We start from the raw sequence: 27991 nt of genomic DNA on the forward strand, positions 1-27991 counted from the left end.
ATTGCAATTTAGGGAATACACTGAATGAATGTGTCTGTTTTTTTCCCAAGATCATTATGGTATTTAATAAAGAATGAACATTATTAGCCAAGCTTCAGCTATGGTAAATATATGGAAATAAACATCAAGGCAATTCCATGATATTCTATAATTCCATGAAACGGCCTGGTTTTTCTTTTGCTTTGTTAAATTTTAATTCAGAAGAAAACATGAGGTTTTCTTTTGCTTTGTTAAATTTTAATTCAGTTAATAGCAAATTATCCTCCTCTTAGCACATTAAACTGAACAGAGGAAAAATGCTGTGAATATTTAATGTATGCTCTACTGCGGAGCTGCATCTTTAGACCTGCAGGGGGAGTCAGATCAACTGGATCACCTCCGTACGTACAGAGTACAGACACAACAAACAGAAACACACACACACACACACACGCACACGCACACACACTCAGCTGCTTCTAGTAGCCGCGCAAACAGCAGCAGCTCATTCATTGCCAAAGCCGTTTGAGTAATTTGTACCTACACATTAAACAAACTAAGCTTGCATATAATACTCTTAAACGCGACTGTTTTTTGTGCGCGTATGCTTTTACTCGTTCCTTTTGGCTGGCTGCTAACAGCTAATCGACCGGGGACAGGGAGCTCCTCCTTCGGTCAGATTTTCACTCGAGCCCCAGGATCCAGAGGCCTTCGAGCCGGGTAACAGCAACAGAGGAGAAGGTACAAATTCTCAAAGATTAGTATGGTGAAGTCATAACCGTGACTAAAAAGCAGGATAAAAGTAAAATAATAATACCCAAGTGGACAGAGAGGGGGGCTCTTTCTCTTTACCTAGCTCCATTCTCTTGTATTGTCGATTATACTCCACTAATTAATGTAACGTTATAATGTTAAACGGTGTAGCGATGATGTACTGTTCAGACAGTTTATTTGATTTTTAATTCTATGGAGACTGTGATTGAGTTGTTTTAACCAGAGGGTGGTCGTGTGGTGGTGGTTAAAGAACTTCGAAAGGTTGCTAGTTCGACTCCCACAAAAGGGAGATTAAAAGTAACTGCTAAATGATTGCTGGCATATCTGTTAATATCCATGATGTTGCTTCATGGACTCATACGATTTGGTGGGCTGATGAATGCTAGTATACCTTGTTTTTGTATGTGTAGAATGTCAGACTCAGACAGTGATGAGGACCAGGACCGACCCTTCCACTTGACAGGGTTTCTGTTTGGCAACATCAATGAGAATGGACAGCTGGAAGATGACAGTGTGCTGGATACAGTAAGAAACTAAATGCTCTTGAATATCTCTTGATGTCGGCATGAGTCGAAAATTCACCATCCCATTTTCTCCACCTTTCTATTTTCTGAATGTATTGATCTTATTGAGATTTGCATATATTTCGTATGTTCCAGTTTTTTGTGTAATGTGTAATCAAAATGTTATAATTCAATCTTCCGGTGAAATGACTTCTCTCTGATGATGTACGGTCTTCTCAATAAATTAGTCCCCGCTCCTTTCATTCAAACGACTGCAACCTCACATTCAGATCTGCCTCCATCTAATCATCAACGAATTAACCAAGTCCTCTCCCTACATTTTTTTCCCCTCTTCAATAATCTGTTTCACTCAGATGCACGTCACAATATGGAAGAAAAGATTTGTCACTACTTTAATTACATCGCAACTTTAAGGTCACTGTGTTGTTGCAAGTCACTGTCAGTGTGAACACCCTTAGTGGAGAGAGGCTAGAAAGGAATGATGACCTTCATATTGTATACATGCTAGTCAACTGTCTCTTTCTCTCTATTAGGAGTCAAAGAAGCACCTGGCTGGTCTGGGCTCTCTGGGTTTGGGTTCGCTCATTACAGAGATCACAGCCAGTGAGGAGGAAACCGCTGAGCAAGAGCAAGATCAGAGCAACATTGATGCAGAGGGTCTGTTTCTGTCTAGTTATTTGAGAAATGTCACCCCAAGCAGTCAGATATGTGCATTTAGAGGGGAAATGTGACAAAATAACCTAATTTGTGCAGTGTTTGTGTTTGTTGTAGGTTGGGTAAGAAGCACTGACGATGCAGTTGATTACTCGGATATCAGTGAAGTTGCAGAAGATGAAACCCGCAAATACAGACAGGCCATGGGCAACCTGCAGCCATCACGGAAAACGGGTACACACAGGCACAACTGGTGCAGAAAACACTGATGTATATGCACAAATTCATTACTGACGTGTGTATTTTGGTGTGCAGATGAAGAGGATGATTACGATGCTGATTGTGAGGATGTTGATGCCAAACTCATGCCTCCTCCCCCTCCCCCTAGTCTGCCAATCCCTACCAAGAAAGAAGACACTCCCACTCAAAACAGCAGTGGTAAATGAGACAGTCGGATTGATAGATCAATAAGTCTGAATTTTGTTTCAATTTTCTTTTTTTATCATCTTTTTGTTGCTTGCCTTTTTCACTCTCTTTTTTCTTTGTAGTGACTGATGAGGGTGATGGTATCATCCTGCCTTCCATTATCGCTCCATCATCTGTGGGTGACAAAGTTGATTTCAGCAGTTCCTCAGACAGCGAGAGTGAGAGCGATCGACCTTCTCAGGGTTCAGGGACAGGACAGGCAGGATGTCTCACCCTCCCTCTTGCAGGCATTATGCAGAAAGACGCCGCTAAAGCCTTGCCTGGAGTCACAGAGCTCTTCCCTGTGTTCAGACCTGGAAAGGTGACTATAGCACACAATGGCCCGGTTTCACAGACAGGACTTAGACTAAGCCAGGATTAGGCCTTAGTTCAATTAGGACATTTATGTAGCTTTTATAAATGTGCCCTAGAAAAAAACACTACTGGTGCGCATCATGAGACAAAACAATGGCAGTGACATATTTAAAGATATGTCAGTGCAAGTTGCTTTCAGTTAAAACAGTTCAAACATTTTAGTAGACTATCTTAAGCCTTGTCTGTGAAACCGGGGGAATATGTTTTAGAAATAATCCAAAGTTTGATTACACACTTCATCAGATTGCTCATTTGCACTCCAATAGTAGTTTGTTTGCAGTTTCATGGTGTGTTCATTTTTGATCTACCAGGTGTTGCGATTCTTGCGGTTGTTTGGTCCCGGTAAGAACATGCCATCTGTATGGCGAAGTGCTCGCAGGAAACGGAAACGAAAGCAGAGAGAGCCACATTCAGACACGGCTACAGGTGAAAACGAATTGCAGCCATCTGAGCCAGGAGCCAAGAAAAAATCAGGATGGGACTATGAGTATGCACCACCTCCGCCACCGGAGCAGTGTTTGTCTGATGATGAGGTAATCCAGACAGACAACATTTCATGTCCACTTGACTGCTTCAGAAAAGGGACCTATATTATGAGGGCATCAAGAAGAAAACACACTTTGTCTCTGTGTATGCCTCTTTGTAGATCACCATGATGGCTCCAGTGGAGTCCAAGTTCCTGCAAGTGTCTGGTGAAGGTGATAAGGTGTCTGATATGAGGCCAAAGGTGGCTGAGTGGCGTTATGGTCCAGCACAGCTTTGGTATGACATGCTTGGCGTCCCGGAGGATGGCAGTGGCTTTCATTATGGATTTAAACTCAGAGATGACCAACAGCAAGACCATACTGATGCAGTAGAAAAACCTGCCAATCCACCAGCTTCTGAGCCAGTCAGTGAGCAGGAACCACCCCAAGAAGCACAAGCTGAGGTCAGTGTTGTTATTGGTAAAGAAAGCTAAAACTGTTAGCTTTCGTTAATTGAAATAAAGCTCAAAGAAAATATAAATAGTAGATTACAATTTTAACTTGAATAAAAATAAGAAATGTTGCTTTTGCAGGTAACTCAAAAATAAATGTATCTAATAATAAAAAATAAAAAAAAGGAAAAAGCACTCAAAATTACTAAATCTTAAACTAAAATTAAAATAACGACTTCAAAATATTAATAAATACTATAATAGTATATAAAGAAGTAAATAAGAAAGCAACACTGGTGGCAGTCTGTAAAAAGTTCTAATGTAAGAGCGGGCACAGCCATTTGTAAATTGAATCTGCAAGGCTTCCGGTGTCATATTATTCCTGTATTCCTGACAAACAGGTAAGCAGTCCATTATGCTGCTTGATATTGCAAACTGGTATTTGTAATCATATTATTTTAATCATAAGTACAATCATTTGTAACGCAAATAGTTTTACCGTTTACTGTATTTTGTTATAGTTTTTTTTTACATATAGTGGCTAATGAAGTCTTGCAGATTTAAATTTTTTTTTTAATTTTAATACCTCATTTTGGTAAATCGGGTTGTTTTTTATTCACAATAAAATGACGCGTACAGTAGGTACAATCTAGTATTGGTTACAGACAACTCAATTACTTTTATCTGTGCTTTCATGTGTGTGTGTTAGGAGGAGGAAGAGGCGTCTCCGATGCAGGATGAGTTGTTTTTAATGGTGACCCAGCTGCAGTGGGAGGAAGACATCATCTGGAATGGAGATGATGTGAAACACAAGGGCACTAAAACTCAGCGTGCTAGTCTGGCCGGGTGGCTACCTACTAGCATGACCCGTAACGCCAATGCTTACAATGCTCAGCAGGGTGAGAGAACACAGCCATAATGCAACAAATAAACAGAGAAGGTCACACATGCACATTTATAACACTGACACATATTCATATGTCCTGTTGGATTACTGGTCTGTGGAATTTTCCAGGTCTAAGTCGCAGTAATTCTCTGTTGGTGCCCCCGACCCCTCCTCCTTTGGTCAAAACACCATCCATAACCGGTTCCAAAAGAGACAAACATAATCATGATCATCAAGGTACTGTCCTGAGTTTAATGAAGCATGTCTACTCTATAGGGCTCAGAATAGAAGAATCAAAAATTTTATTTTCTTACAGTTGCTCATGAGGATGACACCCCCTGGTTCTCCATATTCCCTATTGATAATGAGGATCTTGTGTATGGACGTTGGGAAGACAACATAATCTGGGATGACCAGAGCATGGACTGCCTCCCTTCTCCTCCCATTCTCACCCTCAACCCCAATGATGAAAACATCATACTCGGTATTATATTTAACATTTTATATTTAATTTTAAACCTTGAGGAAGCTCACTTACAATAAATCATTAATAGTTATTATTTTAGTCAATTGTACTTAATGATAATTACTTTGTGCTAGTGATTTGTCTTTACAAAAGTGTTTCTGAAACTTTTTGACTGCAAGGTAATGTTCAAAGAAATAAAAGATGTTAAAATAAAATATCTTAATTTTTAGTCGTTTCAATTTGTTGTAATGCTTGCTTTGTCTAATTTTAAATAATTTAAAAGTCATCTTGAGCCCCTAGTGGGCCCTGGTCCCCTGGTTAAAATTACTTCTTTACAAAATTAAAAGGCCATTAACGAAAATATCGGAATGTACATGGAACCTAACATATTGATTTGATCTGTATTTACAGAGATCCCAGATGAAAAAGAGGAGAGAGCCTCTCATTCTCCTTCCAAAGAAAACAAAAAAGAGACAGCACTGAAAAAAAGTCGCATTCTGCTGGGAAAGACGGGCGTCATCAAAGATGAACCTCAACAAGTGAGATAAAGAGAGGCAAAAATATGGAGTGAGGAAAAGAAGGCAGGGATGTGAAAAGTGATGTGTGATGCTTTGTTTTACTCTGATCTAGAATATGTCTCAACCGGAGATTAAAGATCCCTGGAATCTGTCAAACGATGAGTTCTACTACCCTAAACAGCAGGGGCTCAGGGGCAGCTTTGGAGGAAACATCATCCAGGTGGGGAATTTAAATTAGGGATGTGAATATGGACCCATAATCCAGTCTGAATAATCTGGTCTCTGTGAGCCAAGAGCCCTTTGTATTTTCTGAGCATGTGCACAGACTTACTTTAAAATGACCCTCTAAAAACTGTGTAAGATTTATTTAGTGCCGTTTTCCAAAACACTAGAACACAATAATACAATGATTGAATTTAATCATTCGATTTGACTTCCTGGTTTTGTTTTGCCAGTTCTCTACTATTTAGTTCTTCTGTGAACATTTCTTTTCTCAGCACTCCATTCCTAGTGTTGAGTTGAGGCAGCCATTCTTCCCCACTCACATGGGACCCATGAAACTCCGGCTGTTTCATCGACCCTCCCTGAAGAAGTACTCATTTGGAGCACTGTCCCAGCCTGGCCCGCACCCAGCCCAGCCTCTCCTCAAACACATCAAGAAGAAGGCTAAGGTAGACTGACACAGTCTGAGAATTTGTGTGTTTGCGAATGTGACAGTGAGTGTATGATTGTGTGTGTAATATACATTGGCATGGTAAAGCCATACTTGCCCTTCATTTGTCCTTTCATATTTTAAAATCTATCTCAGATGCGAGAGCAGGAGCGTCAAGCATCGGGTGGAGGGGACATGTTCTTTATGCGCACAGCTCAAGATCTGACAGGCAAAGATGGAGACCTGATTTTGGCTGAATATAGTGAAGAGTATCCTCCCCTTCTCATGCAAGTTGGCATGGCGACCAAGATCAAGAACTATTACAAAAGAGTAAGTCTCAAATTCACGCAGGCCACTGAGATATCCAGAAAGATTTGATTGACTTAAATAAATGTGATCTTGGTCTAGTTCTGGGATGAACTAGATCAAGTCTGAGCCTGAGATCGGAGTCTCAAGAATTTGAGGTCTTGGTTTGGATCTGGGTCTCCAAGTCTGGTCACTGCTGATGATGACATTGTCAATTATTCTGTCTCTAGAAACCAGGTAAAGACCCAGGAGCACCTGATTGTAAATACGGAGAGACCGTTTACTGTCACACCTCTCCATTCCTTGGATCATTGCACCCTGGACAACTACTGCAGGTAACGCATGGACACACATCCTGCACCTGTCACCCTCTGCCACACTCATGTTTTTTTATCATATTGTACAAGTTCTTAAATTGTCGTTCTTCTAAATTATGTTGCACTTTTGTGTGTCACAGGCCTTTGAAAATAACTTGTTCAGAGCTCCCATCTATCTACATAAGATGCCTGAGACTGATTTCCTGATTATCCGGACAAGGCAGGGCTACTTCGTCCGAGAGCTTGTGGACATATTTGTTGTGGGTCAGGAGTGCCCTCTCTACGAGGTGCCAGGGCCCAACTCTAAACGAGCTAACACACACATTCGAGATTTCCTACAGGTAGTACCAGCACTGCCTTCTCATTCTATTCTGATTGCATATTACTAAAGTAACCTGACAAGAGAGAGCGAGAGAGCGGACAAATTCACACAAAATGATGTCAAAATGCCTGTATAGGCAAGTATCCTTGTGAAGATGACATAGTCGACATAGTCGTTATGTCTAAAGTGAACATATACAGCTGAAAAGTAAATGCGTGTATAACAGTATGTTGGATACGTGCAGTTCTTTAAGTGACAGCAGCCTAATAAACCTACTGCTGTCTTTCTCAATGTTAATCTAACAACAAAAAACAAAGAGAAAATCACTCACTGCTCTTGTCTGGTTGAGCCCTGCTGGAGCATCTCTAAATATTCACTGTGCTATTAAATTAATAAGAACAGTGAAAGTAACAATAGCTCCTACAATACTGTAACTGGTATAATTAATAAATAACCGAAGGAAATATCTATTTGCTAAGCCAACAAATTTGATTAATATTCTTTTGTTTTCTCTGCCCAATATTTGTAAAAAATAAATAAAAAAAAATGCAATGAAAATACAGGTATCGGTACTCTGTATAGGCAAGTACTAAAAATAAAAGTATTGGTATTGGACTCGTTCTGGAAAAAGTGATATCAGTGCATCCCTATTAACAAGTGATAAGAAGTGATGTATGGATGAGTAAAGTTTTGAAAATCTAATGGCTGATTATGTAGGACAGTACTAATATGTGTAGACTACTTGGTGCATTTAACATCTTCAGTATGTGCAAATTAGAGTAACACAATTATGAATTGGTGTTGGGCCCAGCATCGAGCCCTGTGGGACACCTATAGAACTTTAAAATCCTGATCCTGTTTGAAACACCTCTTTGGTTTTTCATGGAGTGTACTTATATAGTTTCTCTCTCTGTAGGTTTTCATCTATCGTCTGTTCTGGAAGAGTAAAGATCGTCCTCGCCGTATACGTATGGAGGACATAAAGAAAGCTTTTCCCTCTCACTCTGAAAGCAGCATCCGCAAACGCCTCAAACTCTGTGCTGACTTCAAACGCACAGGTGCACTTGCTCTCATGCACACATGTTCATCTTAAATTAAATTCTCAGATCAACCTTTATCACAAGTTTCATTTTCATTAAGAAATGTTAGAAATGCTCAGGGACTAGAAAACAGGAGGAACTCAGAGAACGAAAAAATGTTTTCAGTCACTGTGTGTATGTTTTGTCAGACAGGAGAATTGACAGATGCATCAAATACTTTTCCTGGTACTGGGAAGGTAGGACAGGAAGAGAAAGCTAAGGAAATACACCTGATCACATAATTTTGCCTCGTTTTACACATACTGCGCCCATGTTAACAGGTTACAGCCCTCCACAAAAAAGACATCTGCAAGATTTACGGGGAACTTGCAGATAACAGGGATCCAAACATTCAAACTTTCTATGCTGTAAATCGGTCTAAATCCAGATGATTTTAGCAGGTTATAGCTACAGTTTGGGTTACATTTTGTGTAAGATGTACATGTGGTGTAAATCAGATCTCAAGACGAGCAAGATTGTATTCATTTCAATTACACACTTCCAATGACCATTTTATAATTTATGGCCATTATAGTAACCCAGAAGTCAATGTATTTTCTTTTAAAGCTGCAGGTCTGTTATGCAGCAGAAATGCTGTCAGTATGAAAGCACCATGTGAGTCTGCAGTTCTTGCGTAGCAGATGCAGTTTGTGTTCTGTACTGAAGCTCTTTCATACCTACTATATCAGGCATGGATTCTAACTGGTGGGTGCTGAAACCTGATTTCCGGCTTCCAACCGAAGAGGAGATAAGAGCAATGGTTTCCCCAGAGCAGTGTTGTGCATACTACAGTATGCAAGTGGCGGAGCAGAGACTTAAGGTTTACACATGCACGCTTCCTATCTCGATGTGCACAATTTTCTTACAGAGCCACACCAGCTAATGTGCACTTCTCTCTCCCAGGATGCTGGTTATGGTGAGAAGTCTTTTTTTGCACCTGAGGAAGAGAATGAGGAGGAATTCCAGATGAAGATTGATGATGAGGTCAGAGGTTTAATGAGTAAATATTTAATATTTAAATATTTTATTTATGCTGGATGGTGCTTGACTTTTCTGTGGTTTGATTATATTAATGTTGTGGTATGTTCAGGTACGCACTGCGCCATGGAACACAACTCGGGCGTTCATTGCAGCCATGAAGGGGAAGTGTCTCCTGGAGGTCACAGGGGTCGCTGACCCCACCGGCTGTGGAGAAGGTTTCTCATACGTTAAAGTCCCTAACAAACCTACACAGCAGAAGGTACATGCTTTCTGACCATTAAGCACAGCTCCTGGCAATTAAGAATGTTTCAGATGCATGAGAATGTCACACACCCTCATTATCAAACACTGTGTTTCCTGTTTTTGCTCAGGATGATCGAGAGCCCCAGCCAGTGAAAAAGACTGTGACGGGGACTGATGCGGATCTGAGACGCTTGTCACTCAAAAATGCCAAACAGTTGCTTCGCAAGTTTGGTGTTCCTGAGGAAGAGGTGACACTGGACTAATAAACTAATCAAAGATATAGTCTCTGATTGACACCAGATTAAGCGAATCACTTAATATTTATCGGAGAATAAAGGTGCTGTGTGTAATTTTTTTCAATGTTATTAACTCCTAATAATATTATCTCCGTAATGATGTTTATTGGTGGTCATTTTGTAGTCTCTTGCCTTTTATATTCTCTAATATGTGTATGTATGTGTAAATTTAGATAAAGAAACTTTCCCGTTGGGAGGTGATCGATGTCGTAAGGACCATGTCTACTGAACAGGCTCGTTCAGGGGAGGGGCCTATGAGTAAATTTGCTCGTGGGTCTCGATTCTCTGTAGCGGAACATCAGGAACGTTACAAAGAGGAGTGCCAGAGGATTTTTGACCTGCAGAACAAGTGAGAACTTGCGAGAAACTAGCAGGGATCTTCTACATTTCATTCTGCATTATCTCACACTAAAAATGTTTATGCTTACCCTAACCCTAACACGGTGGTTACAAAATAGGAATAGGACAATTCTAATTAATATTACAATACTCTTGTACATGTAAACTGTTAATGTGTGTGTTTTTGTGTTTTAGAGTACTGGAGTCCACAGAGGTTTTATCGACGGACACAGACAGCAGCTCAGCAGAGGACAGTGATTTTGAGGAAATGGGCAAGAACATAGAAAACATGTTGCAGAATAAGAAGACCAGCTCTCAGCTGAGCAGAGAGAGAGAAGAACAGGAGAGAAAAGAACTGCAGCGGATGCTGATGGGAGAGGACAATGAGAGAGAGAGGGGCCGCAAGGAACGACGCAAAGGCTGTACGTGTGTGAAATTGAGATTAATGTCTATGCTAGGGCTGGGTATTGAGACAAATTTTTACAGTTCGATTCACAAGCTTACAACTCGGTTCAATTCTGATTTCGATTCAATATTGATTATTTGGGAAATGTATCAGGTGCAGTACATAAGGAAAAAAATATCTGGAACACCAGTTGGTACATTACTATAATGTTAAAGGTTAAAATTAACTGATTTGTATAGTCTACTTGCATTTAAATTACTCATAAGGACATTCTAATAATAATATCGTTATAATAATAACTTTTTAATGACACGATTATGCTTCTACTAGTTTTTTGAATTAAGTATTTATGTGGTGGCTGTCAAAAAACATGACAGATTTATTTAGACGTACATTAAAGAACAGGTTAGGTAAAAATACAATGAATTTACAATATAGTTTATATATTAATCAAAATGCTTCTCTAGAGTTAATTTTTCTAGCTAGCTATCAGGTTTATGGACTTTTCTAAAGTAAATATATCATTGCATGGCATATTGTTTACAAGCTGTTTTGTTTGTCTTTGCGTGGTTGAAACACTGAGCGATTACATGAGACATGATACGGATTTCATTAAGTACTGGAAAGTACTTGACAATAAGTCTTTCAACATACCTTTTAATGTTCATTCATGCTTATTTCATGCTGTAACTAGTAGTAAAGCGGAAGAGATGATCAGTTCATGTGCGCTCCGCACTGCCCCTTAGCTTCAACTGAAAGATTGATACAGCAGTCTGTCACAGCACATTATAGAGCACCTAAACGTAATTTCATAAATTGCTAGAAACTTTTTTTCCCATATCAAAAGTAACAGAGCACAAAGCTTATTGCATTTTTTCATTCTTGCATTAATCAACTGAAAACAGCATAGAAGTTTGATTCTTGGGATTTAAGAATCAAAATTGGTTCTTCAAAATGAGAATAGGTTAAAATCAATATTTTTAACCCAGCCCTCATCTATACCCAGAACTTTGCCATTCTCTGTATCTAATAACAGTGTCTGTTTGTGCATTTTAGCGAGCGCCCTCTCCACCAGCTCTCACAAAGATGACGACGCTTCCTCCGTCACTAGCCTGAACTCTTCAGCAACAGGGCGAAGGCTGAAAATTTATCGCACATTCCGTGACGAGGATGGCAAAGAGTATGTGCGCTGTGAGACTGTACGTAAACCGGCTGTTATCGATGCTTATTTGCGTATACGCACCACAAAGGATGATGACTTCATGTAAGTATCTGTTTGTGTACTAAAACTAATGAAATTAAACATACTCTTTTATTTAAAACGTTGAATATAAATGTTAACAAATGTAAAAAAAAAATTTTTTTTAATATTATTAATAAATGTATAAAATATAATAATAATAAGTATTATTATTATTATAAATAAAAATACCTGTGTGTGTGCTTCATCTGTCTGCAGTCGCAAGTTTGCATTGTTCGATGAACAGCACAGGGAGGAGATGAGAAAGGAACGGCGAAGAATTCAGGAGCAGTTGCGGCGCCTTAAACGAAACCAGGAGAAAGACAAATTTAAAGGTCCACCTGAGAAAAAGACCAAGAAGGCCAAAGAACGACCAGACCTGAAGGTACAAAATTAGAAATATACTCCTACATGTTCGCTTATAAATTCTGAAAGTGTTTTGCTGTGAATGAAATAAGCACATGATATTTGTCTGCACAGACTGATTGTAATGTTTTTGGTCTCGTCTACAGTTGAAATGTGGAGCTTGTGGGGCAATCGGCCACATGAGAACCAATAAGTTTTGCCCGTTGTACTACCAAACCAATGCCCCACCTTCTAATCCAGTGGCCATGACAGAGGAGCAGGAAGAGGAGCTTGAGAAGACTGTGATCCACAATGACAATGAAGAACTTATTAAAGTAGAAGGAACCAAGATTGTGCTTGGAAAGCAGCTCATTGAGAGGTAATACAGACATGTTAGTTGCATAACATGTTTGTGGACTATTTTTTTTTTTTTTTTAAACCAACAACAAGACTTGAGGTTAAAATTGATAAAGTATAAGTGAAAGTGTTAATCATTTAAGTGTTTGCCATTTAAATTCCATATTAAATTTCTATTAACCACCTTTTACCTTCACTTTTAAAATGGGCCTGTGGTCAAGAGTTGTTATTGTTAACTAAAACTATTGAAAATCATTTTGGGGTTAATTGAAATAATACTGAAATAAAATATAAATATTAGATGAAAATTGCAAACTTAAAGGATTAGTTCGCTTTAAAATGAAAATTACCCCATGATTTACTCACCCTCAAGTCATCCTAGGTGTATATGACTTTCTTCTTTCTGATGAACACAATCAGAGCTATATTAATAAATATCCTGATGCTTCCAAGCTTTATAATGGCAGTGACAAGGTCCATTGAGTTTGAAGCTCAAAAAAGTGTCTCCATCCACTCTACACCGCTCCGGGGGGTCAATAAAGGCCTTTTGAAGCGAATCAATGGGTTTTTCACTGCCTTCTGTATTCAACTTATGAAAAAAGCATAACTGCCTAGACTATGACTAGAACGCAGCATAAGTGTTTTGATCTGCGAGAGGTGTTACACTTTCTGCGTAACTTGAATATGGAAGGCTGTCTTGCGGAAGCTAGATATTTTACTTAATAAAGTTTTAAATATGGATATTTTTCTTACAAAAACTCATCGATTCACTTCAGAAGGCCTTTACTTACCCCCCGGAGCCGTGTGGAGTACGTTTATGATGGATGGAGGCACTTTTTTGAGCTTCAAACTCACTGCCATTATAAAGCTTGGAACCATCAGGATATTTATTAAAGGGATAGTTCACCCAAAAATGAAAATTCTGTCATCATTTACTCACCCTCAAGTTGTTCCAAACTTGTATGAGTTTCTTTGTTCTGCTGAACACAAAAGAACATATTTAGAAGAATGTTTGTAACAAAGCAGATAGTCAATGGTTGCTCTACCATAGTATTCTTTTCCCTACTATGGTAGTCAATGGTTGCTCTCTCTGCTTGGTTACAAACATTCTTCAAAATATCTTCTTTTGTGTTCAGCAGAACAAAGAAACTCATACAGGTTTGGAACAATTTGAGGGTGAGTAAATTATGACAGAATTTTCATTTTTGGGTGAACTATCCCTTTAATATAACTGATTGTGTTCATCTGAAAGTAGAAAGTCATATACACCTAGGATGGCTTGAGGGTGAGTAAATCATGGGGTAATTTTCATTTTAAAGTGTACTTATCCTTTGATGAAAATTAGAAACGTTGCCCTGGCAACTAACTAAAACATTAATTAGTGTAATAGTATGTAAATAATACTAAAATAACACTGGTAGTGTGACATGAATTTTAAAATGTTCTGTCTAGTCTTGTAATGATTATGCTGTATGCATAGTAACATTAAAATATTTACCAAAATACTGTTCAAAATAGTTTTAGATAATTTATTTATTCCTGGCAAGTCAACTTCCCCAAAGTATTGCCAGCTACTTACATAATTTGTATGCTCAGCTGCTGATACATGATTAATATGTTTATAGTGCTGATGAAGTGCGGAGGAAATCTCTGGTTCTGAAGTTCCCCAAGCAGCAGCTTCCTCCTAAAAAGAAGAGACGTGTGGGGACAACCGTGCACTGTGACTACCTCAATGTAAGAGTATGTTTTATGTGTTTGTTTGTGCAGTAGTTTTTTTTTTACAGATTCCTGTAGACCATGTATGAGTGATCAGCACATGGCATCTCAGTGTGCCATCATTATCTGTTTTACTATCACTATGTCTTTTCTCACAGCGTCCTCATAAGTCCATCCATCGCAGAAGGACAGATCCCATGGTCACGCTCTCTTCAGTCCTGGAGAGCATCATTAATGACATGAGGGACCTTCCTAATGTAAGACACATTCATATGTTATATATTCTATGTTATATACTAGAAATAAACATATGCTTTGACACACTGATTGAATATGGTGTTTGTCTCTCAGACGTACCCGTTTCACACTCCTGTGAATGGCAAAGTGGTTAAGGATTATTACAAGATCATCACACGGCCGATGGACCTGCAGACGTTACGTGAAAATGTTCGCAAGCGCATGTACCCTTCACGAGAAGAGTTCAGAGAGAGCGTCGAACTCATCTTCAAAAATAGTGCTACATACAATGGTACTTTCACATATGCATATAGGAACTTATAGCACTGGGTGTACTTATGATCTATTTTTATGTATTAATATGTGTATTTTTCAGGTGTAAAGCATCCTTTAACCCTTGTTGGTCAAGCGATGCTGAGTCTGTGTGATGAGAAACTGAAAGAGGTAGATATTTCACTAGGACTCCAAAACTCTTGCAGAGAGATTGAAGAGTAATTATTGTTGCTCTCTTTGCAGAAAGAGGAGCGTTTGGTTCGTTTGGAAAAAGCCATTAATCCTCTTCTGGACGATGATGATCAAGTCGCTTTCTCCTTCATCCTCGACAACATTGTCACACAAAAGATGATGGCTGTCCCTGACGTGAGTGACCACTTGCTGTTCTACTCTAATATGTTTTATATTTATTTGTATTTGAGGACTTTTCATGTTTGTTCATCATCATTCTTATTTAATATCCGTCTAGTGTTAGTAACTGCAAGTCAAGATCCTCTTAAAGTTTGGACAATATTAACCTATTTTGATTTTTTTCTTATTTCTTTATTGGATTTTTCTACATTGAATAACAAGTGCACAGATGACAAACCCATTTATCACAAGTTAATATGGGCAATATTTTTACCCAAATGAACAAAACCAATAAACAAAACTGAAGCAGTAAAATAAAATATGAGTAATAAGCTTAAATTTCTATAGTGTCAGCCAGTACATTATGGGGCACCATACTTATCAAGGATCTTTAAATAGCCAATGATTGAGAATCAACATCTTTTTTTTTAGCTTTGTGCGAGTAAACACCTCTTTAATCCACATATCAAAGTTAGGGCTATTTTGAATTTTACATTTAAATTATGAAAGTATTTTGACAATAAAGGGGTGATGAATTGAGAAATCAACTCTACCTTGAGCTTTTGATATATAAAAGGTCATGGTAATATAAGAATATCCTATACGTTTCAGAGCTGAAAATATCCTTGTTAGTCAAAGAAAAGCTTTTATAGACACCAGGCCCAGCAAACGACAGGTTTTTCAAGGTGGGGATCTAGAAGAATATCAACACCTACTTCATCACTGCCTGTTTAGCCCCGCCCACCGATTCTCGCATGTAACATAGGCCTAGTGTTAAACCTTCGAGCTAGAAAAGCAATAAACATGGCGTTGAGGATTACAAAATATTGTGCAGTGACTGGGTTCAACAGTAATGCAACATGCAAGTGTTCATTCTAATGCCTGATCTGAAATGTGATGATTCATGTAGTCAGATGTTCTTTGTCTGTGTGTCAGTAAATCAGACCAGTGACTAAACATCAACTTGCGTTGTTTCTCTTAGTAGGATGAAAATAATCTGTTATTTAACAGTGATTAAATTCTATAAAGAAAGCGATCAAAGAAAGCTCCCTTTGCAATCATTTGAGCAGCGCTCGCTGGAGCTGTCAATCAAACAGGAGAGTTTATCAGTAACGCGTTTATCAGTGACTCCCGTTTTATTCAACGAATCTCTTAACTATATCACGTTTGCACTGTTAGTGAAGATGAAAGCATTCGTTAGTGTACAGAAACTGAGTTGCAATGACGAGATTGCTGCTTTCATGCACTCAGCATGTGTGTGATCGGCTACAATGATCTTCACTGCAACCTTTCATGCCACGATCTTAATATAATGCCATAGATCTAAATATAATACCATAGATCTGAATGTAATGCAACACTTTTCACGATTAGTTAACCATGAGAGCTGTAATTGTAAAAGAAAAAGTAATACTATTTCAAATGCAAAGACGTTAGCCAATCACAGCAGTGGGTGTTTACACTGAAGTCTCCCAGCGGACACACCCCTTAAAACGGAGCGTTCAGAGCAGAAGGCTAAAATCAGGGTAGGAAAAATGCATTTTATTTATAAATTATGACAATTTTTTATGTAAAAAGCATTCTAACATCATAAGTGCACCCCGGGAAACATCATAAAACAATAAAAAAACACAGTTCATGACCCCTTTAAAAAAACTTGATCAGCAGCTTTAACACTGAAACAGAAGATGACCAGCTAATCTGTTGTATTCGATGGTAAGATGTTTAGTTCGCAAAAATAAAGTGAATTGCTCTTTCTTAATTAGTTAATCTCTTTTTCTCTCTGTAGTCCTGGCCCTTCCATCATCCCGTTAACAAGAAATTTGTTCCTGATTATTTTAAAGTCATCATCAACCCTATGGATCTGGACAGTCTCCGTAAGGTCAGGAAGATCTGTGTGTGGACACAAGAAACTTCAGTAGGAATGTGTTTTATTTCAGAATATCTGAACTGTGTGTGTGTGTGTGTGTGTCTGTGTAGAACATCTCCAAACACAAGTATCAGAACCGGGATGTGTTTCTTTATGATGTTGGTCTCATTCACACCAACAGTGTCAAGTACAATGGTGAGAAACACATGATGTTATTCAAGATAAAACAGCATTTTCATAACTAAAAATATTCATGATTTCACATTTGTATGCATTGCATTCTTTTTTCTTTATTTTTTACTTCTCAGGTCCTGATAGTCCTTATACCAAAACAGCTCTGGAAATTGTGAATGTCTGCAAGCAGACTTTAGCAGAGGTATGTCTGTGTGAGAGTGAAGGAGTTATTTGCCGTTTTGTGTGCTTTGTTTTACTTTGTGTTTGAGATGTTTAATGTGTATCTGTTAGTATGATGAACACCTGACTCAACTGGAGAAGGACATCTCTACTGCTAAAGAAGCTGCTCTGGACGCTGCAGACTTTGAGAGCTTAGACCCGTTGACCCCTGGACCGTACACACCGCAGGTACATGCACACATCACACTGAGGGCATGATCTCAGGTGTCTCAAGTGCTCTGTGTGCAAGTGTATTTGATAGCAGGTGAAATGAAGCATGTCATCATAATAGACTCTGCCAGAAACAGAACAGAAGGCTTGTATTCTCTCTCTCGTCCATAGTCCGAACATTCAGTACTGCACAGCTGTTTGATTCACATTTCCTCACTGTTCCTGTCTTTTCCTCCTCCCTTACAACTTGTTTGTCTTTCTGTGTCTGGGGCTTTTTCTTTATCTATCTTTCTTTCTTTTTTTGCTTTCTTTCTTGCTTTCTACCTTTCTTTCAGCCTGATGTGTGTGAGAACAGTGTGTCTGTGAGTTTGCAGGGAGATTCTAGTCTATTAGCAGAGGCTACGCTAATCCCTCCCACCCCTGAGAAAAGAGGGGTGCAGGTATTCCTCTCTCCCCCTCTGCATCCATCTATTCCTCTGTCCATCCATTTCTTCATCCATTTTATTGGCTGGCTTGCTTTACCCCTTTGGATATGTCCTCCCACCCCCTCATCCATCCATTTTGTGGTCACCCACCCCTTTACTGTGATGGTTTTTGTGTGCTGCTTGATTTGCCTTTCTAACCCATCTTCAACTTTTAAGTATGTTTAGGATCAGGGCTTGACAACTTTTTTGCTCACCAGCCACTGTGGCTAGTGGTTTTCCACAGTTACTAGCCATTCAGCATTTTCACTGGCCAAAATTTTGTTGTTGGGAAATTTGTTGTTGGCTATATGTAAATGACCACTGTACACACTACGGCTGTCACTTTTGTGAAAAAATCCTGTTCGATTTTCGAGACATAAGTGTTCATTGAATCGATTGTAAAATGGATTTTCCATGTCTAAAGACGTTTCCATTTTCAACGCCAAATATAGGCCAATCCACGGACAACTAACAGGCATTAGGACGAACGTAAAGAGGGCGCTTGAGACGCACAAGTCAGCAATATTTCTGATGATTTATTGTCGTGAAGTTTCGTGCACAATGACAAACAGGAGTGCAACATTTTTGAAAAACAATAAGCAGAGTGGACTGCCATAACATCAATGAAAAACATTACTGCAGGCAAACAAATCAAACAAATTTCGCCTACGTAGGCGATTGTAGCCCATGAAAAGAGGTTGAAAATAAAACTTAAAGTTCACTGAAGGACTAGTCTACATTGAACGTGAAGGATAAACACGCAGGGCCGCTTCTCTAAATCAGACAGTGGACTAGAAACATCTGCGCAGTCTACAACAGGGCTGCATTTATGATTTAGGCTATTCAAAAATCTCTAAAATTATTTGCCGTAATGATTCAATCCATTATAGACAACTGTTCAAAAATGAAACGTTAAATGGACTTACTTGAGAACAGGCCATCATGTGTTTTTCTTTTTATTTATTTATTTTATTATTGAACGTAACCGACACTTCTGCTAGGTAGGCGTATAATGAAACATGCAAATAAGGCTTGGCCTATTACAAATTATTGGACAGGAAAACAAGTCGATCAACATTTTTGGGGTCCAGAGCAGAGCGTTTTTTATTCATTATATGTCCAGCTGTCCCAGGGACACTCAGGTACTTCATTGTCAGCTGCACAAGGTGGGGGTATTTTAGCTTTCGCAACGCCTACTGCACTTTATTTTCTTTTTCTGCTTGTTTGTGAGTTTTTTTGCATCTATCTTTTTCATTTGTTTAATTCGTTTAAAATTAATAGTGTATATATTTGGTTAAAATCGATTCCCTATTTTCATTTTCGAAACTTGTGTTGGTTGGTCTAATCGATTGTGCAATTGATTTTCAAATGTAAAGTGACAGCCCTAGTACACACCCAAATCAAGTCTACATGAAATGTAACATCATTAAATAGCACTGATACGGTTGTGTGTAAAGCTCCTAGACAGAGAACAGTTGCTTGTCTGAAAAAATAAATATTTTTTGGTGTAAACAACATTCTCATCAGTGTTCTATTAGCTATGACATATTTAAATGTAGCATAATTACTATATGAGCCCATAAAGTAGGCTAGTGAAATACATATCCATATTTCCATGTGATTTGACAGTTTATTTGATTAAATATCAAAAATCTAAAAGGTGTGCATCATACATGATGCCTAGATGAACACGTTGGTTTTATGACTGAGAGTCATTCTCTTCAAAAGCTATTGAAGTTATAAACGTGTATACCAATGTCGTGTAACTTTAGAGACGGTCCCTAAATTCGCGAATATCGAACGGTCAACATTAAGCCAACTTTATGCCAGTCACATCAGATGCACTGTGGTTCTGCTGTGATCTTTGTTTGAAACTGTTTTCGCTGCTGAAATAAAGCAAAAACAATCAATCACTGTATGTATGATGAACGAATCTATTATGTACATCGCACGTACATCTCTGCATTGTTGTTTATGATGAGAGAGCTGACGTGTGAAAGCGCGCTCTGAACAAAACTGCCGTTTCAGCGATGACTAATCTGAATGCCTCTGATTATTAGACATTGCATTCATAAGCTCAAAAGAATCGCAAGTGATTGTTTATAATGCACAACGCGATTATAACAGATGCCTTTTGAGAAGACTCAAAGAAAAATTAAACCCGCCAAAGTGGCTAGTGCGAGTGACTGTCACACGCCACAGCTGAAATACACCTGCAAATGGCGGGTGTTAATGTCAAGCCCTGTTCAGGATGGATTTTAGAACAACCTTTTTCTTTTTTTATATGAGACTCTTACCAGTCAAGAACAATGACTGTAGCTGAAATCCTGCTTACAGTGGCTAATCTGTAGCATTTTCTCTGGAGTCTCAGCCATTAACTGCTTTAGTTTTAAAACCGCTCTAAGGTTTTAATGTACAAAAAATGTAAACTGAAAAAAGAAACTCCATCGATCCAGCCCTCCCACCATCTGTCCATCTATCCATCCTCTGCTGCATGCATTTTCTGATTGCTCCTCTCCTTCTATGTACCTCTACACGGTCCTGAAGTACATTGTTGTGTGTACGTTCCTTAGGGGCGTCACGGCAGAGGCAGATTGGGCGAGGAGGAGTCTGATGTGGACATAGAAGGATTTGAGGAAGATGATGATGGCAAACCTAAAACACCTGCTCCGGTAATAAACATGCGCACAAAACTTCTCAGTCCCTTTTTTAAGCTTGGTACATCGAGGTGGCAAGAACAAGAACAAAGTTCGTTCTGGCCAGTATATTCCATACTTAACGAGAAAAGCAGGTGCCGAACATCTCCGTTTTTCCGCATTAACCCCGGCCACTTTAAAATTCTGACCAATCGCTCAATAGTTCTCGGACACCCACAAGAAAAAAGTTCTGCTCAGACGATGTGTCGAGAACGAGCTGCGAGAACTCCCAAACCAGGGCTCCTAGAACAAAATTACGTCATTTTGTTCTCGCAGCCCTGGGAGCGAGAACTTTTTTCTCTTTTCTTGCGGAGTATGTAGCGGCCTTTACCCCTTACCCCCATTTGATTTAATTAGGGATGCACCGAAATGTAATTTCTGGGCTGAAACCAAAAATTCTGGATGCTCTTGGCTCTTTTTTTCTTTCTTGTGGGTGTCAGAGAACTATTGTGTGATTGGTCAGAATTTTAAAGTGGGTGGGGTTAATGCAGAAAATTTACGTTTTTCTCTGCACGCTTCTCAAGGACTGGTGCTTCCCCTCAGCAAAAGTTTGGTATCGTTGTAATAGCGAATTCTCGATGACAATGAAATGAGTCTAAACCAAAGAAATGTAATTTTCAAACTCATGCTGATGTAAACAAAACAATCTTACTCGCACCCACTGACAGGCGTACAAAGTCGCCTCTCAGACAGTGTGCAATCCCGATATACACGTTTACACAGAATTACAGTATTTCGAAATATCTGTCTTGGCTCGTATTCACGCAAACATTATCTGTTATGTCTAAAGTAAACGTTTGGTTAACTGTTAGGGAAAAACATCTGATGTGTAACATCATATTAGATTCTTGCATTACAGTAGGTCTTAATATATAGGCTGTCTGTCTCAATGTTAATCAAACAATTGTGGTGTCGTGAAAAAAATGTTGAATATATATTTTTCCTATAGATAAGGGTTTTGACTTGGTGTGTGTCAAATGTGGTGTTATTAACAGGGATTTAAAGGTTTTGGAACCTTCAGAAAACTTTTTTCCTCAAAATTGACTTTGTTGACTCTAACGACTTCAAATAGGTGTAGCTCAGTCATTTTCTTTGGTCTGATTCCAACAAATCATACATGATTTTTTTTTTATCGAGAATATGAAAATAATAAGGCTGTCACTTTAAGAGCGAATGCATGGATTTAATATAATGATACACATCCGATTTCTTCCTTGACCCTTTGTTCACTTAACCAACATAACCGACTATGTTTATGAGAATACTTGCCGAGGCTGGTATTTTGACAATTTTGTGTGTATCTGTCCGTTCAAGTGCACGGAGATGCAAAAGAGGAATCAATGTGAAACGTGCCTCTCAGTGTGCGCGCGCCCTTCAGGTGTGTGCAGCTGTTATGTGCGCACGTATAACATATAATCCACAAAACAGTGGGGCCTGGTCCCCTACTATCCGTTTAACCCCTAGCACAGAGTGGAATATTGAACGGAGCGTGAAACCTTAGCACTGAACACTGAGGGATGGGGTGGCATAAAGCCTATTTTTGGCTCATATTTTTGGACATTTTTCTCTTTCTGCAACCAAAAAAAAGCAATTTTCGTCCGATAATGCAGCTGAAATTTCGGTACATTCCTAGATTTAATTATTGTGAACAGAATAAAATTATGCATTGAAATATTCATGCAACAGTTAACACTTTATAATAAGGTTTTGTTTGATTTAACTAACTGTGAGCAACCTATTTTTACAGTTTTTATTAACCTTTGTTAAAGGAACACTCCACTTATTTTGAAAATAGGCTCATTTTACAAGTCCCCTAGAGTTAAATAGTGGAGTTTTACTGTTTATGAATCCATTCAGCCGATCTTTGTATCTGGCGGTAGCACTTTTAGCATAGCTTGGCATACATCATTGATTCTGATCATTCCATTAGCATCTCATTAAAAAAATGACCAAAGACACTTTCAATATTTTTCTTATTTAAAACTTGACTCTTCTACAGTTACATCGTGTGCTAAGACCAACTGAAAATGAAAAGTTGCGATTTTCTACACCTATATGGCTAGGAACTACTTTCTCATTCCTGCTTAATACAGGGTTCCTACTGGGTTTGGAAAAGTATGGAATTTGATTTGAGTAATTTCCAGGTCTGCAAAAGTATGGAAAAAATAAATCAGAGTATGGAAAAATATTTATGTTTCCAGACTATTGTCCCTATTTCATTTTCTAAATATAAAATTAAGAATTTCTAAATGTATATAATAAATATATACACAATCGTTTTTTTCAATGAATGAAAAACTTGTAGTTGATGGTGGAGTTCTTAAAGGAATAGTACACCCAAAATGAAAATTTGTCATTTATTCACCCCCATGTCTTTCAAAACCATAAGACTTTATTATATTAACATTTTTAATATTTTAAATCTGAGAGATTTCAGTCCCTTTATTAAAGGACTTGTTCACCCCAAAATTAAAATGTTCTAATCATTTACTCACCTCAATGCCATCCAAGATATCCATGACTTACTTTCTTCAGTGAAGTTGTTGGTGCCATTTTGGATGGCATTGCGGTGAGTAAATGATTAGGACATTTTCATTTTGAGGTGAACTAATCCTTTAAATATCTTCATGTGTCCAAGATTTCCAAGATTAACAAAAGTCTTATTAGTTTAGAATGACATGAGGGTAAGTAAATTATGATAGAAATTAAATTTTTGGGTAAATTAATAACCCTTTAAAAAAATTGTGACTGATTTAGCATTTTGATCGTTAAGGTCACAAAAGGCAATATTTTAATATAGGATTTCTAAATATTAGATAGCCTACATAGAGGTTTTGACTCAGAGTGTAACATACTTGTCGGCGCCGATAGCATTGTGGGTAAGTGCATCGCCATGTAGTGCTGTTGTGCTTCGGGAGACCCGAGTTCGAGTCCTGCCTCATGGACTTTTCCCAATCCCGCCCCCCTCTCTCTCCCACCTTACTTCCTGTCTAGCTACTTTCCTATCCTAATAAAAGGCAAAAACACCAATACTAAATCTTTAGAATGTAACACTTGTTAGCAGTTGAATTTGAAAACATTTTATCAGAACAAGTTAAATATGGTCGGAAAAATCTGTAGGAAGTCTGGAAATTCGAGTCTGGAAAAGTATGGAATTTTTAAATGAAAATTGTGTAGGAACCCTGGTAATAGTCACGGATCTTCGCGGCCGTACCATGGCTGCAGCAGCACAATGATATTACGCAGCGCCTGAAAGTAGCCCTCAGCTAGGTAACTTTCAATGTGACTTTCAACTTTCAAAGGCTCTAAGTTCGTGTAGTTGCAGAGAAAGTTTCAGGCTTGCAGCCGACAAGTTGTGTTGTGGATTTACCTGTGTGATTAGCCATGGTTCTGTGTGTTGTAAAGGGCTGTGATAGTAAGTCGAAGGTGTATACTACCACCATGTTTCACAGAATACCAACGAATCATTGTGCTGCTGCAGCCATGGTACGGCCGCGAAGATCCGCGACTATTACGCAGGAATGAGAAAGTAGTTCCTAGCCATATAGGTGTAGAAAATCGCAACTTTTAATTTTCAGTTGGTCTTAGCACACGATGTAACTGTAGAAGAGTCAAGTTTTAAATAGGAAAAATATTGAAAGTGTCTTTGGTCATTTTTTGAACAAGATGCTAATGGACTGATCAGAATCAATGATGTATGCCAAGCTATGCTAAAAGTGCTACCGCTAGATACAAAGATCGGCTGAATGGATTCAAAAACGGTAAAACTCAACTATTTAACTCTAGGGGACTTGTAAAATGAGCCTATTTTCAAAAAAAGTGGAGTGTTCCTTTAATGTTAGTTAATAAAAATATTGATGTTAGTTCACAGCGCATTAATGTTGACTGATACAACTTCTTAACAAATGTTGAGATTGCATTTAATTAAGATTAATCAATTCTGGAGAAGTATTGTTCATTGTTAGTTCATGTTAACTAATGTAGTTAACAAATGAAACCTTATTGTAAAGTGTTGCCCAAAAATGCAATATTAACTTGAATCAAAGCAAATGCATTGGTTTAACTGAATGTTTCGGTGTCAGAGATTTGAATGTTGTATGTTCTTTCAGGCTGAAGAGGGAGATATGGATGATGAGGACGAGGAGGATGATGAAGATGATCTCCTTATGCGACCACTGAGGCGTATACATGGAGATGAAGAGGAGGATGAGGATGATGAAGGCTCCAGGCGGCCACCACAGGCCAGTGTGCTTTACCAGGATCTACTGATGTCAGATGCAGAAGATGACGCCAGTGAGGAGGAAGGCGATAATCCATTCTCCTGTAAGTGTATACCTGCGTGTTTGTGTCTAAGTGTGTGTCTGTGTGAATTTAGCTGTGTATGTAACATTGACTCTCTGCTCTAAATTTGAAGCTATCCAACTGTCAGAGAGTGGCAGTGACAGTGATGCTGAACTGGGGCATCAGGAGAGCACCCGTATTGGACTAGAGCAGGACGAGAGTATGATGTCTTATGAAGGGGAGGGGCCTGATGGGGTAACGCACATGGAGGACAGCAACGTCAGGTCAGAGTTCATGCACTCAAGCATATACTTGTTTGAGTAAAACTGATGTAATTCCATGTAAAATCATGATTTTTGTATCAGTATTAAACATATGCTACTGTTCTTCAGTTGCTGCAGGATGCTATAGTCCTTATTGTTTGGCAGCCTATTAACCAAGTTAATACTAATCAAGCCTCAAATGTGCTTCCTAATACCTAGTCCTTTGTCATTCTCACACACATTCACCAAAGGAAGAACACAACAGAACAGGTCAACACCGCAACACAGCCCCCATATATGTGGGGGAAAAAATGCATGAATAATTAAGGAGCTGTTTTACTGTATTTTTTTTTTTTTATTTGATTAATTTAATGCAGTCTTGGTGAGCATAAGAGACTTTTAAAATATTTTTAAAAATCTTACCGAACACAAACTTTTGAATGGTGGTGTACAAGTGTTAAGGAGGGCTGGGTTTGGCTAAGATTCCGGATTAGATTAATTTCGGATTACATTTTCTCAATTTTAGTCTACCTACATCTACCTTTTCAGCCTATTAATGTCATGCAATGTTAATGACTATAAACAGAAGATAGATCCTCTCTAGAGTATAACTAATATAAAAACACACTGAAAGGCAGCAGCAACCTGTGTTTGGCTTTCACACACTTACAGTTACAGGAGGATCCGCCCACTTACGTGTCAACAACTGCAGGATTTTTTTAGGATTTTAAGAATCAATATTGGATTTTTTGGACAAATATTAGTATCAATTTTAGCCCGTCCCTGGTTCTAAGGGCTGCTGTAGAGATCAGATATTGCCATTACTAATAAGGTGATGTGGCTCTTTTATTTGAAAGGAATAACCTTCTTTTCCTAGTGACCATATTGAGTTATGTTTTCGCTCATATTTTTAACATATGGCCTGTCTTCTCCTCATACATTTCTGAATACACTCTTTCACTTACACTTCCTGTGTGTTATAGCTATGGCAGCTACTATGATGGAGACAGTCAGATGCAAAGGCAGGTGTCCAGCCCCAGGACAGGAGAGCGGGACGGAGAGGAGGTGTATGGGATAAGTGAAGAGGAAGAAGAGGAGGAGGAGGATGAGCGGAGGCGAGGGCCTAGTGTTCTCACTCAGGCACAGCTCAGTGAGGATGAGGAGGACAGTGAAGAATTCAGATCTGTTGGAGGAGACAGTGACATGGATTCTGACAACTAACACACGCTTCTTCCTCTTCTGTCATATGTGCTGTGTGTGACTGTCCTGGTGGTGATGATGGTGTTGCACATAACTGTATATTTCGTACTAATCTAATTGTTCTGTTTTACATGTTATTTTTATATGACTTGTTGAGCTTGTTTCAGTGGCTCAGACAATGTTTGTGATGAAGAATGTGAGAAATAAATTTTTATCTATCTGAAATGTACACATTGTGAGTTTTATACCTCCTAAACCTCAATTAATGCTTCCAAACTACTCTTTTAACTACATTCCATCATTCCAAAATGAATTTTAGAACACATTGAACTCAGACTTCCACTCTTCTGGGAAGCCATTCAACAAGATTTTGGAGACTTTCTGTGGGAGTTTTTGCTCATTCATCCAGTGGAGCATTTGTGAGGTCAGGCACTGATGTTGGACGAGAAGGCCTGGCTCACAATCTCTGTTCCACTTCATCCCAAAGGTGTTAGATGGGGTATTTGATGTGTCGAGTTCAAAACCAGTCAAGTTCTTCCACACCAAACTCATCCAATCATGTCTTTATGGACCTTGTTTTGTGCACTATGTTGGGGCACAGTCATGTTGGAATAGAAAACGGCCTTCCCCAAACTGTTCCCACAAAATTTGAAGCACAACATCGTCTTGGTATGCTAAGGCATTAAGATTTCCCTTCACTGGATGTAAAAGGCCTAGCCCAACCCATAAAAAAACAGCCCCCTATATCATTATCCCTGCTCCACCAAACTTTACAGTTGGCACAATGCAGTCAGGCAAGTAACGTTGCTCGCTGACATGCTTGTGATGGTTTTTAATGAGTCCCTTGTTTGTCCGGAGCAGTTAAACTTAGCACTGCTCTTCTGAAAAATCATCTTCTCCATATCTGAACCCTTTTTAACAGTGACTTTATCAGTACTCACACTGAGGACAATTGAGGGACTCCGACAACTATTAGTTGAAGGTGAAAACATTCACAGATGCTCAAGACGGCAAAATGATGCATAATTGTAAATTCTTATTTTGTTTAAAGATCTTTGTTTTGTTTTTTTTTTCATTTAGCAGTGCCCTTTAGAAGCTACAATATATTTCAGTTTCCCCAAAGACAAATTAAACAATATTATCCGCCTGCAATACCGGAGGCTGCATTTTTAGGACCGCCGCAGTTTCAGGACTGCATTTCTAGGACGCTAGGTTTTTTGGGGGGTTTTTTTGTAGCCAACTGTCCTACAACAACAACCTGATTTCAACTTTTTACACCTTATTTTTAACAAAACAGCAGGCAAGGCCATTTTGAACTTAATAACTTAAATTAGTTTCAATATTTCAACATGGTGAACATTGGGTAGGTTTAGGGCTAGGGGTTGGTTAGGACAATATATCAATTAAACTTAATCAATTAAACAACTAAATTATTGCTAGGGTCCTAGAACTGCAGTCCTGAAAATGCAGCCTCTGGGTTTGCAGGCAGATGCTAGTGCGATTTTCCCTAATTATACTCTATAGAAAGTAGTTAATGCATATTCTACAATGGGTTCTATCAATTAAATAGTCGTCACTTTTTTTTTTTTTCTTAGTGCTTTACACTAAACAGGTTGCATTTTATTTTACAGTATGT

The 27991-nt window shown here is 38.7% G+C and overlaps 1 protein-coding gene across 3 annotated transcripts; it reads left to right on the forward strand.

The window, feature by feature from the left end:
• The first annotated feature begins 391 nt into the window (after nucleotides 1-391).
• taf1 (TAF1 RNA polymerase II, TATA box binding protein (TBP)-associated factor) lies at nucleotides 392-26585 on the forward strand. 3 transcript variants are annotated; one of them, XM_079815679.1, is made up of 41 exons: nucleotides 392-720; nucleotides 1164-1278; nucleotides 1811-1934; nucleotides 2049-2165; nucleotides 2247-2369; nucleotides 2480-2718; nucleotides 3083-3304; nucleotides 3418-3699; nucleotides 4397-4586; nucleotides 4703-4810; nucleotides 4890-5057; nucleotides 5451-5578; nucleotides 5670-5777; nucleotides 6055-6228; nucleotides 6366-6539; nucleotides 6746-6850; nucleotides 6973-7173; nucleotides 8071-8212; nucleotides 8923-9053; nucleotides 9137-9217; nucleotides 9324-9473; nucleotides 9586-9705; nucleotides 9927-10102; nucleotides 10288-10514; nucleotides 11555-11762; nucleotides 11958-12123; nucleotides 12251-12462; nucleotides 14066-14174; nucleotides 14315-14413; nucleotides 14508-14685; nucleotides 14770-14837; nucleotides 14910-15032; nucleotides 16807-16899; nucleotides 16998-17082; nucleotides 17196-17263; nucleotides 17353-17469; nucleotides 17787-17891; nucleotides 20489-20587; nucleotides 24721-24934; nucleotides 25026-25176; nucleotides 26139-26585. In XM_079815679.1, exons 2-41 carry the CDS (start codon nucleotides 1165-1167, stop codon nucleotides 26374-26376), a joined length of 5937 nt encoding a protein of 1978 aa, XP_079671805.1. In that variant the 5' UTR covers nucleotides 392-720; nucleotide 1164; the 3' UTR covers nucleotides 26377-26585. The 3 variants fall into 3 exon arrangements, with proteins under 3 accessions (XP_079671805.1, XP_079671806.1, XP_079671807.1); XM_079815680.1 differs by lacking the exon at nucleotides 17787-17891 and having other exon boundaries at nucleotides 26139-26584; XM_079815681.1 differs by lacking the exons at nucleotides 17787-17891; nucleotides 20489-20587 and having other exon boundaries at nucleotides 26139-26583.
• The last annotated feature ends 1406 nt before the right edge of the window (nucleotides 26586-27991 follow it).

Source organism: Gobio gobio, assembly GCF_949357685.1.
Source record: "Gobio gobio genome assembly, chromosome: 4".
NCBI lineage: Eukaryota > Metazoa > Chordata > Actinopteri > Cypriniformes > Gobionidae > Gobio > Gobio gobio.

Excerpts from the sequence above, each read along its gene's own strand:
- taf1 (XM_079815679.1), top strand. The coding sequence starts at position 1,165 with ATGTCAGACTCAGACAGTGATGAGGACCAGGACCGACCCTTCCACTTG. Across the intron at positions 12,463-14,065 it reads GGAAAGCAGCTCATTGAGAG|TGCTGATGAAGTGCGGAGGA; the intron begins GTAATACAGACA and ends ATATGTTTATAG. Across the intron at positions 16,900-16,997 it reads ATCTGGACAGTCTCCGTAAG|AACATCTCCAAACACAAGTA; the intron begins GTCAGGAAGATC and ends GTGTCTGTGTAG.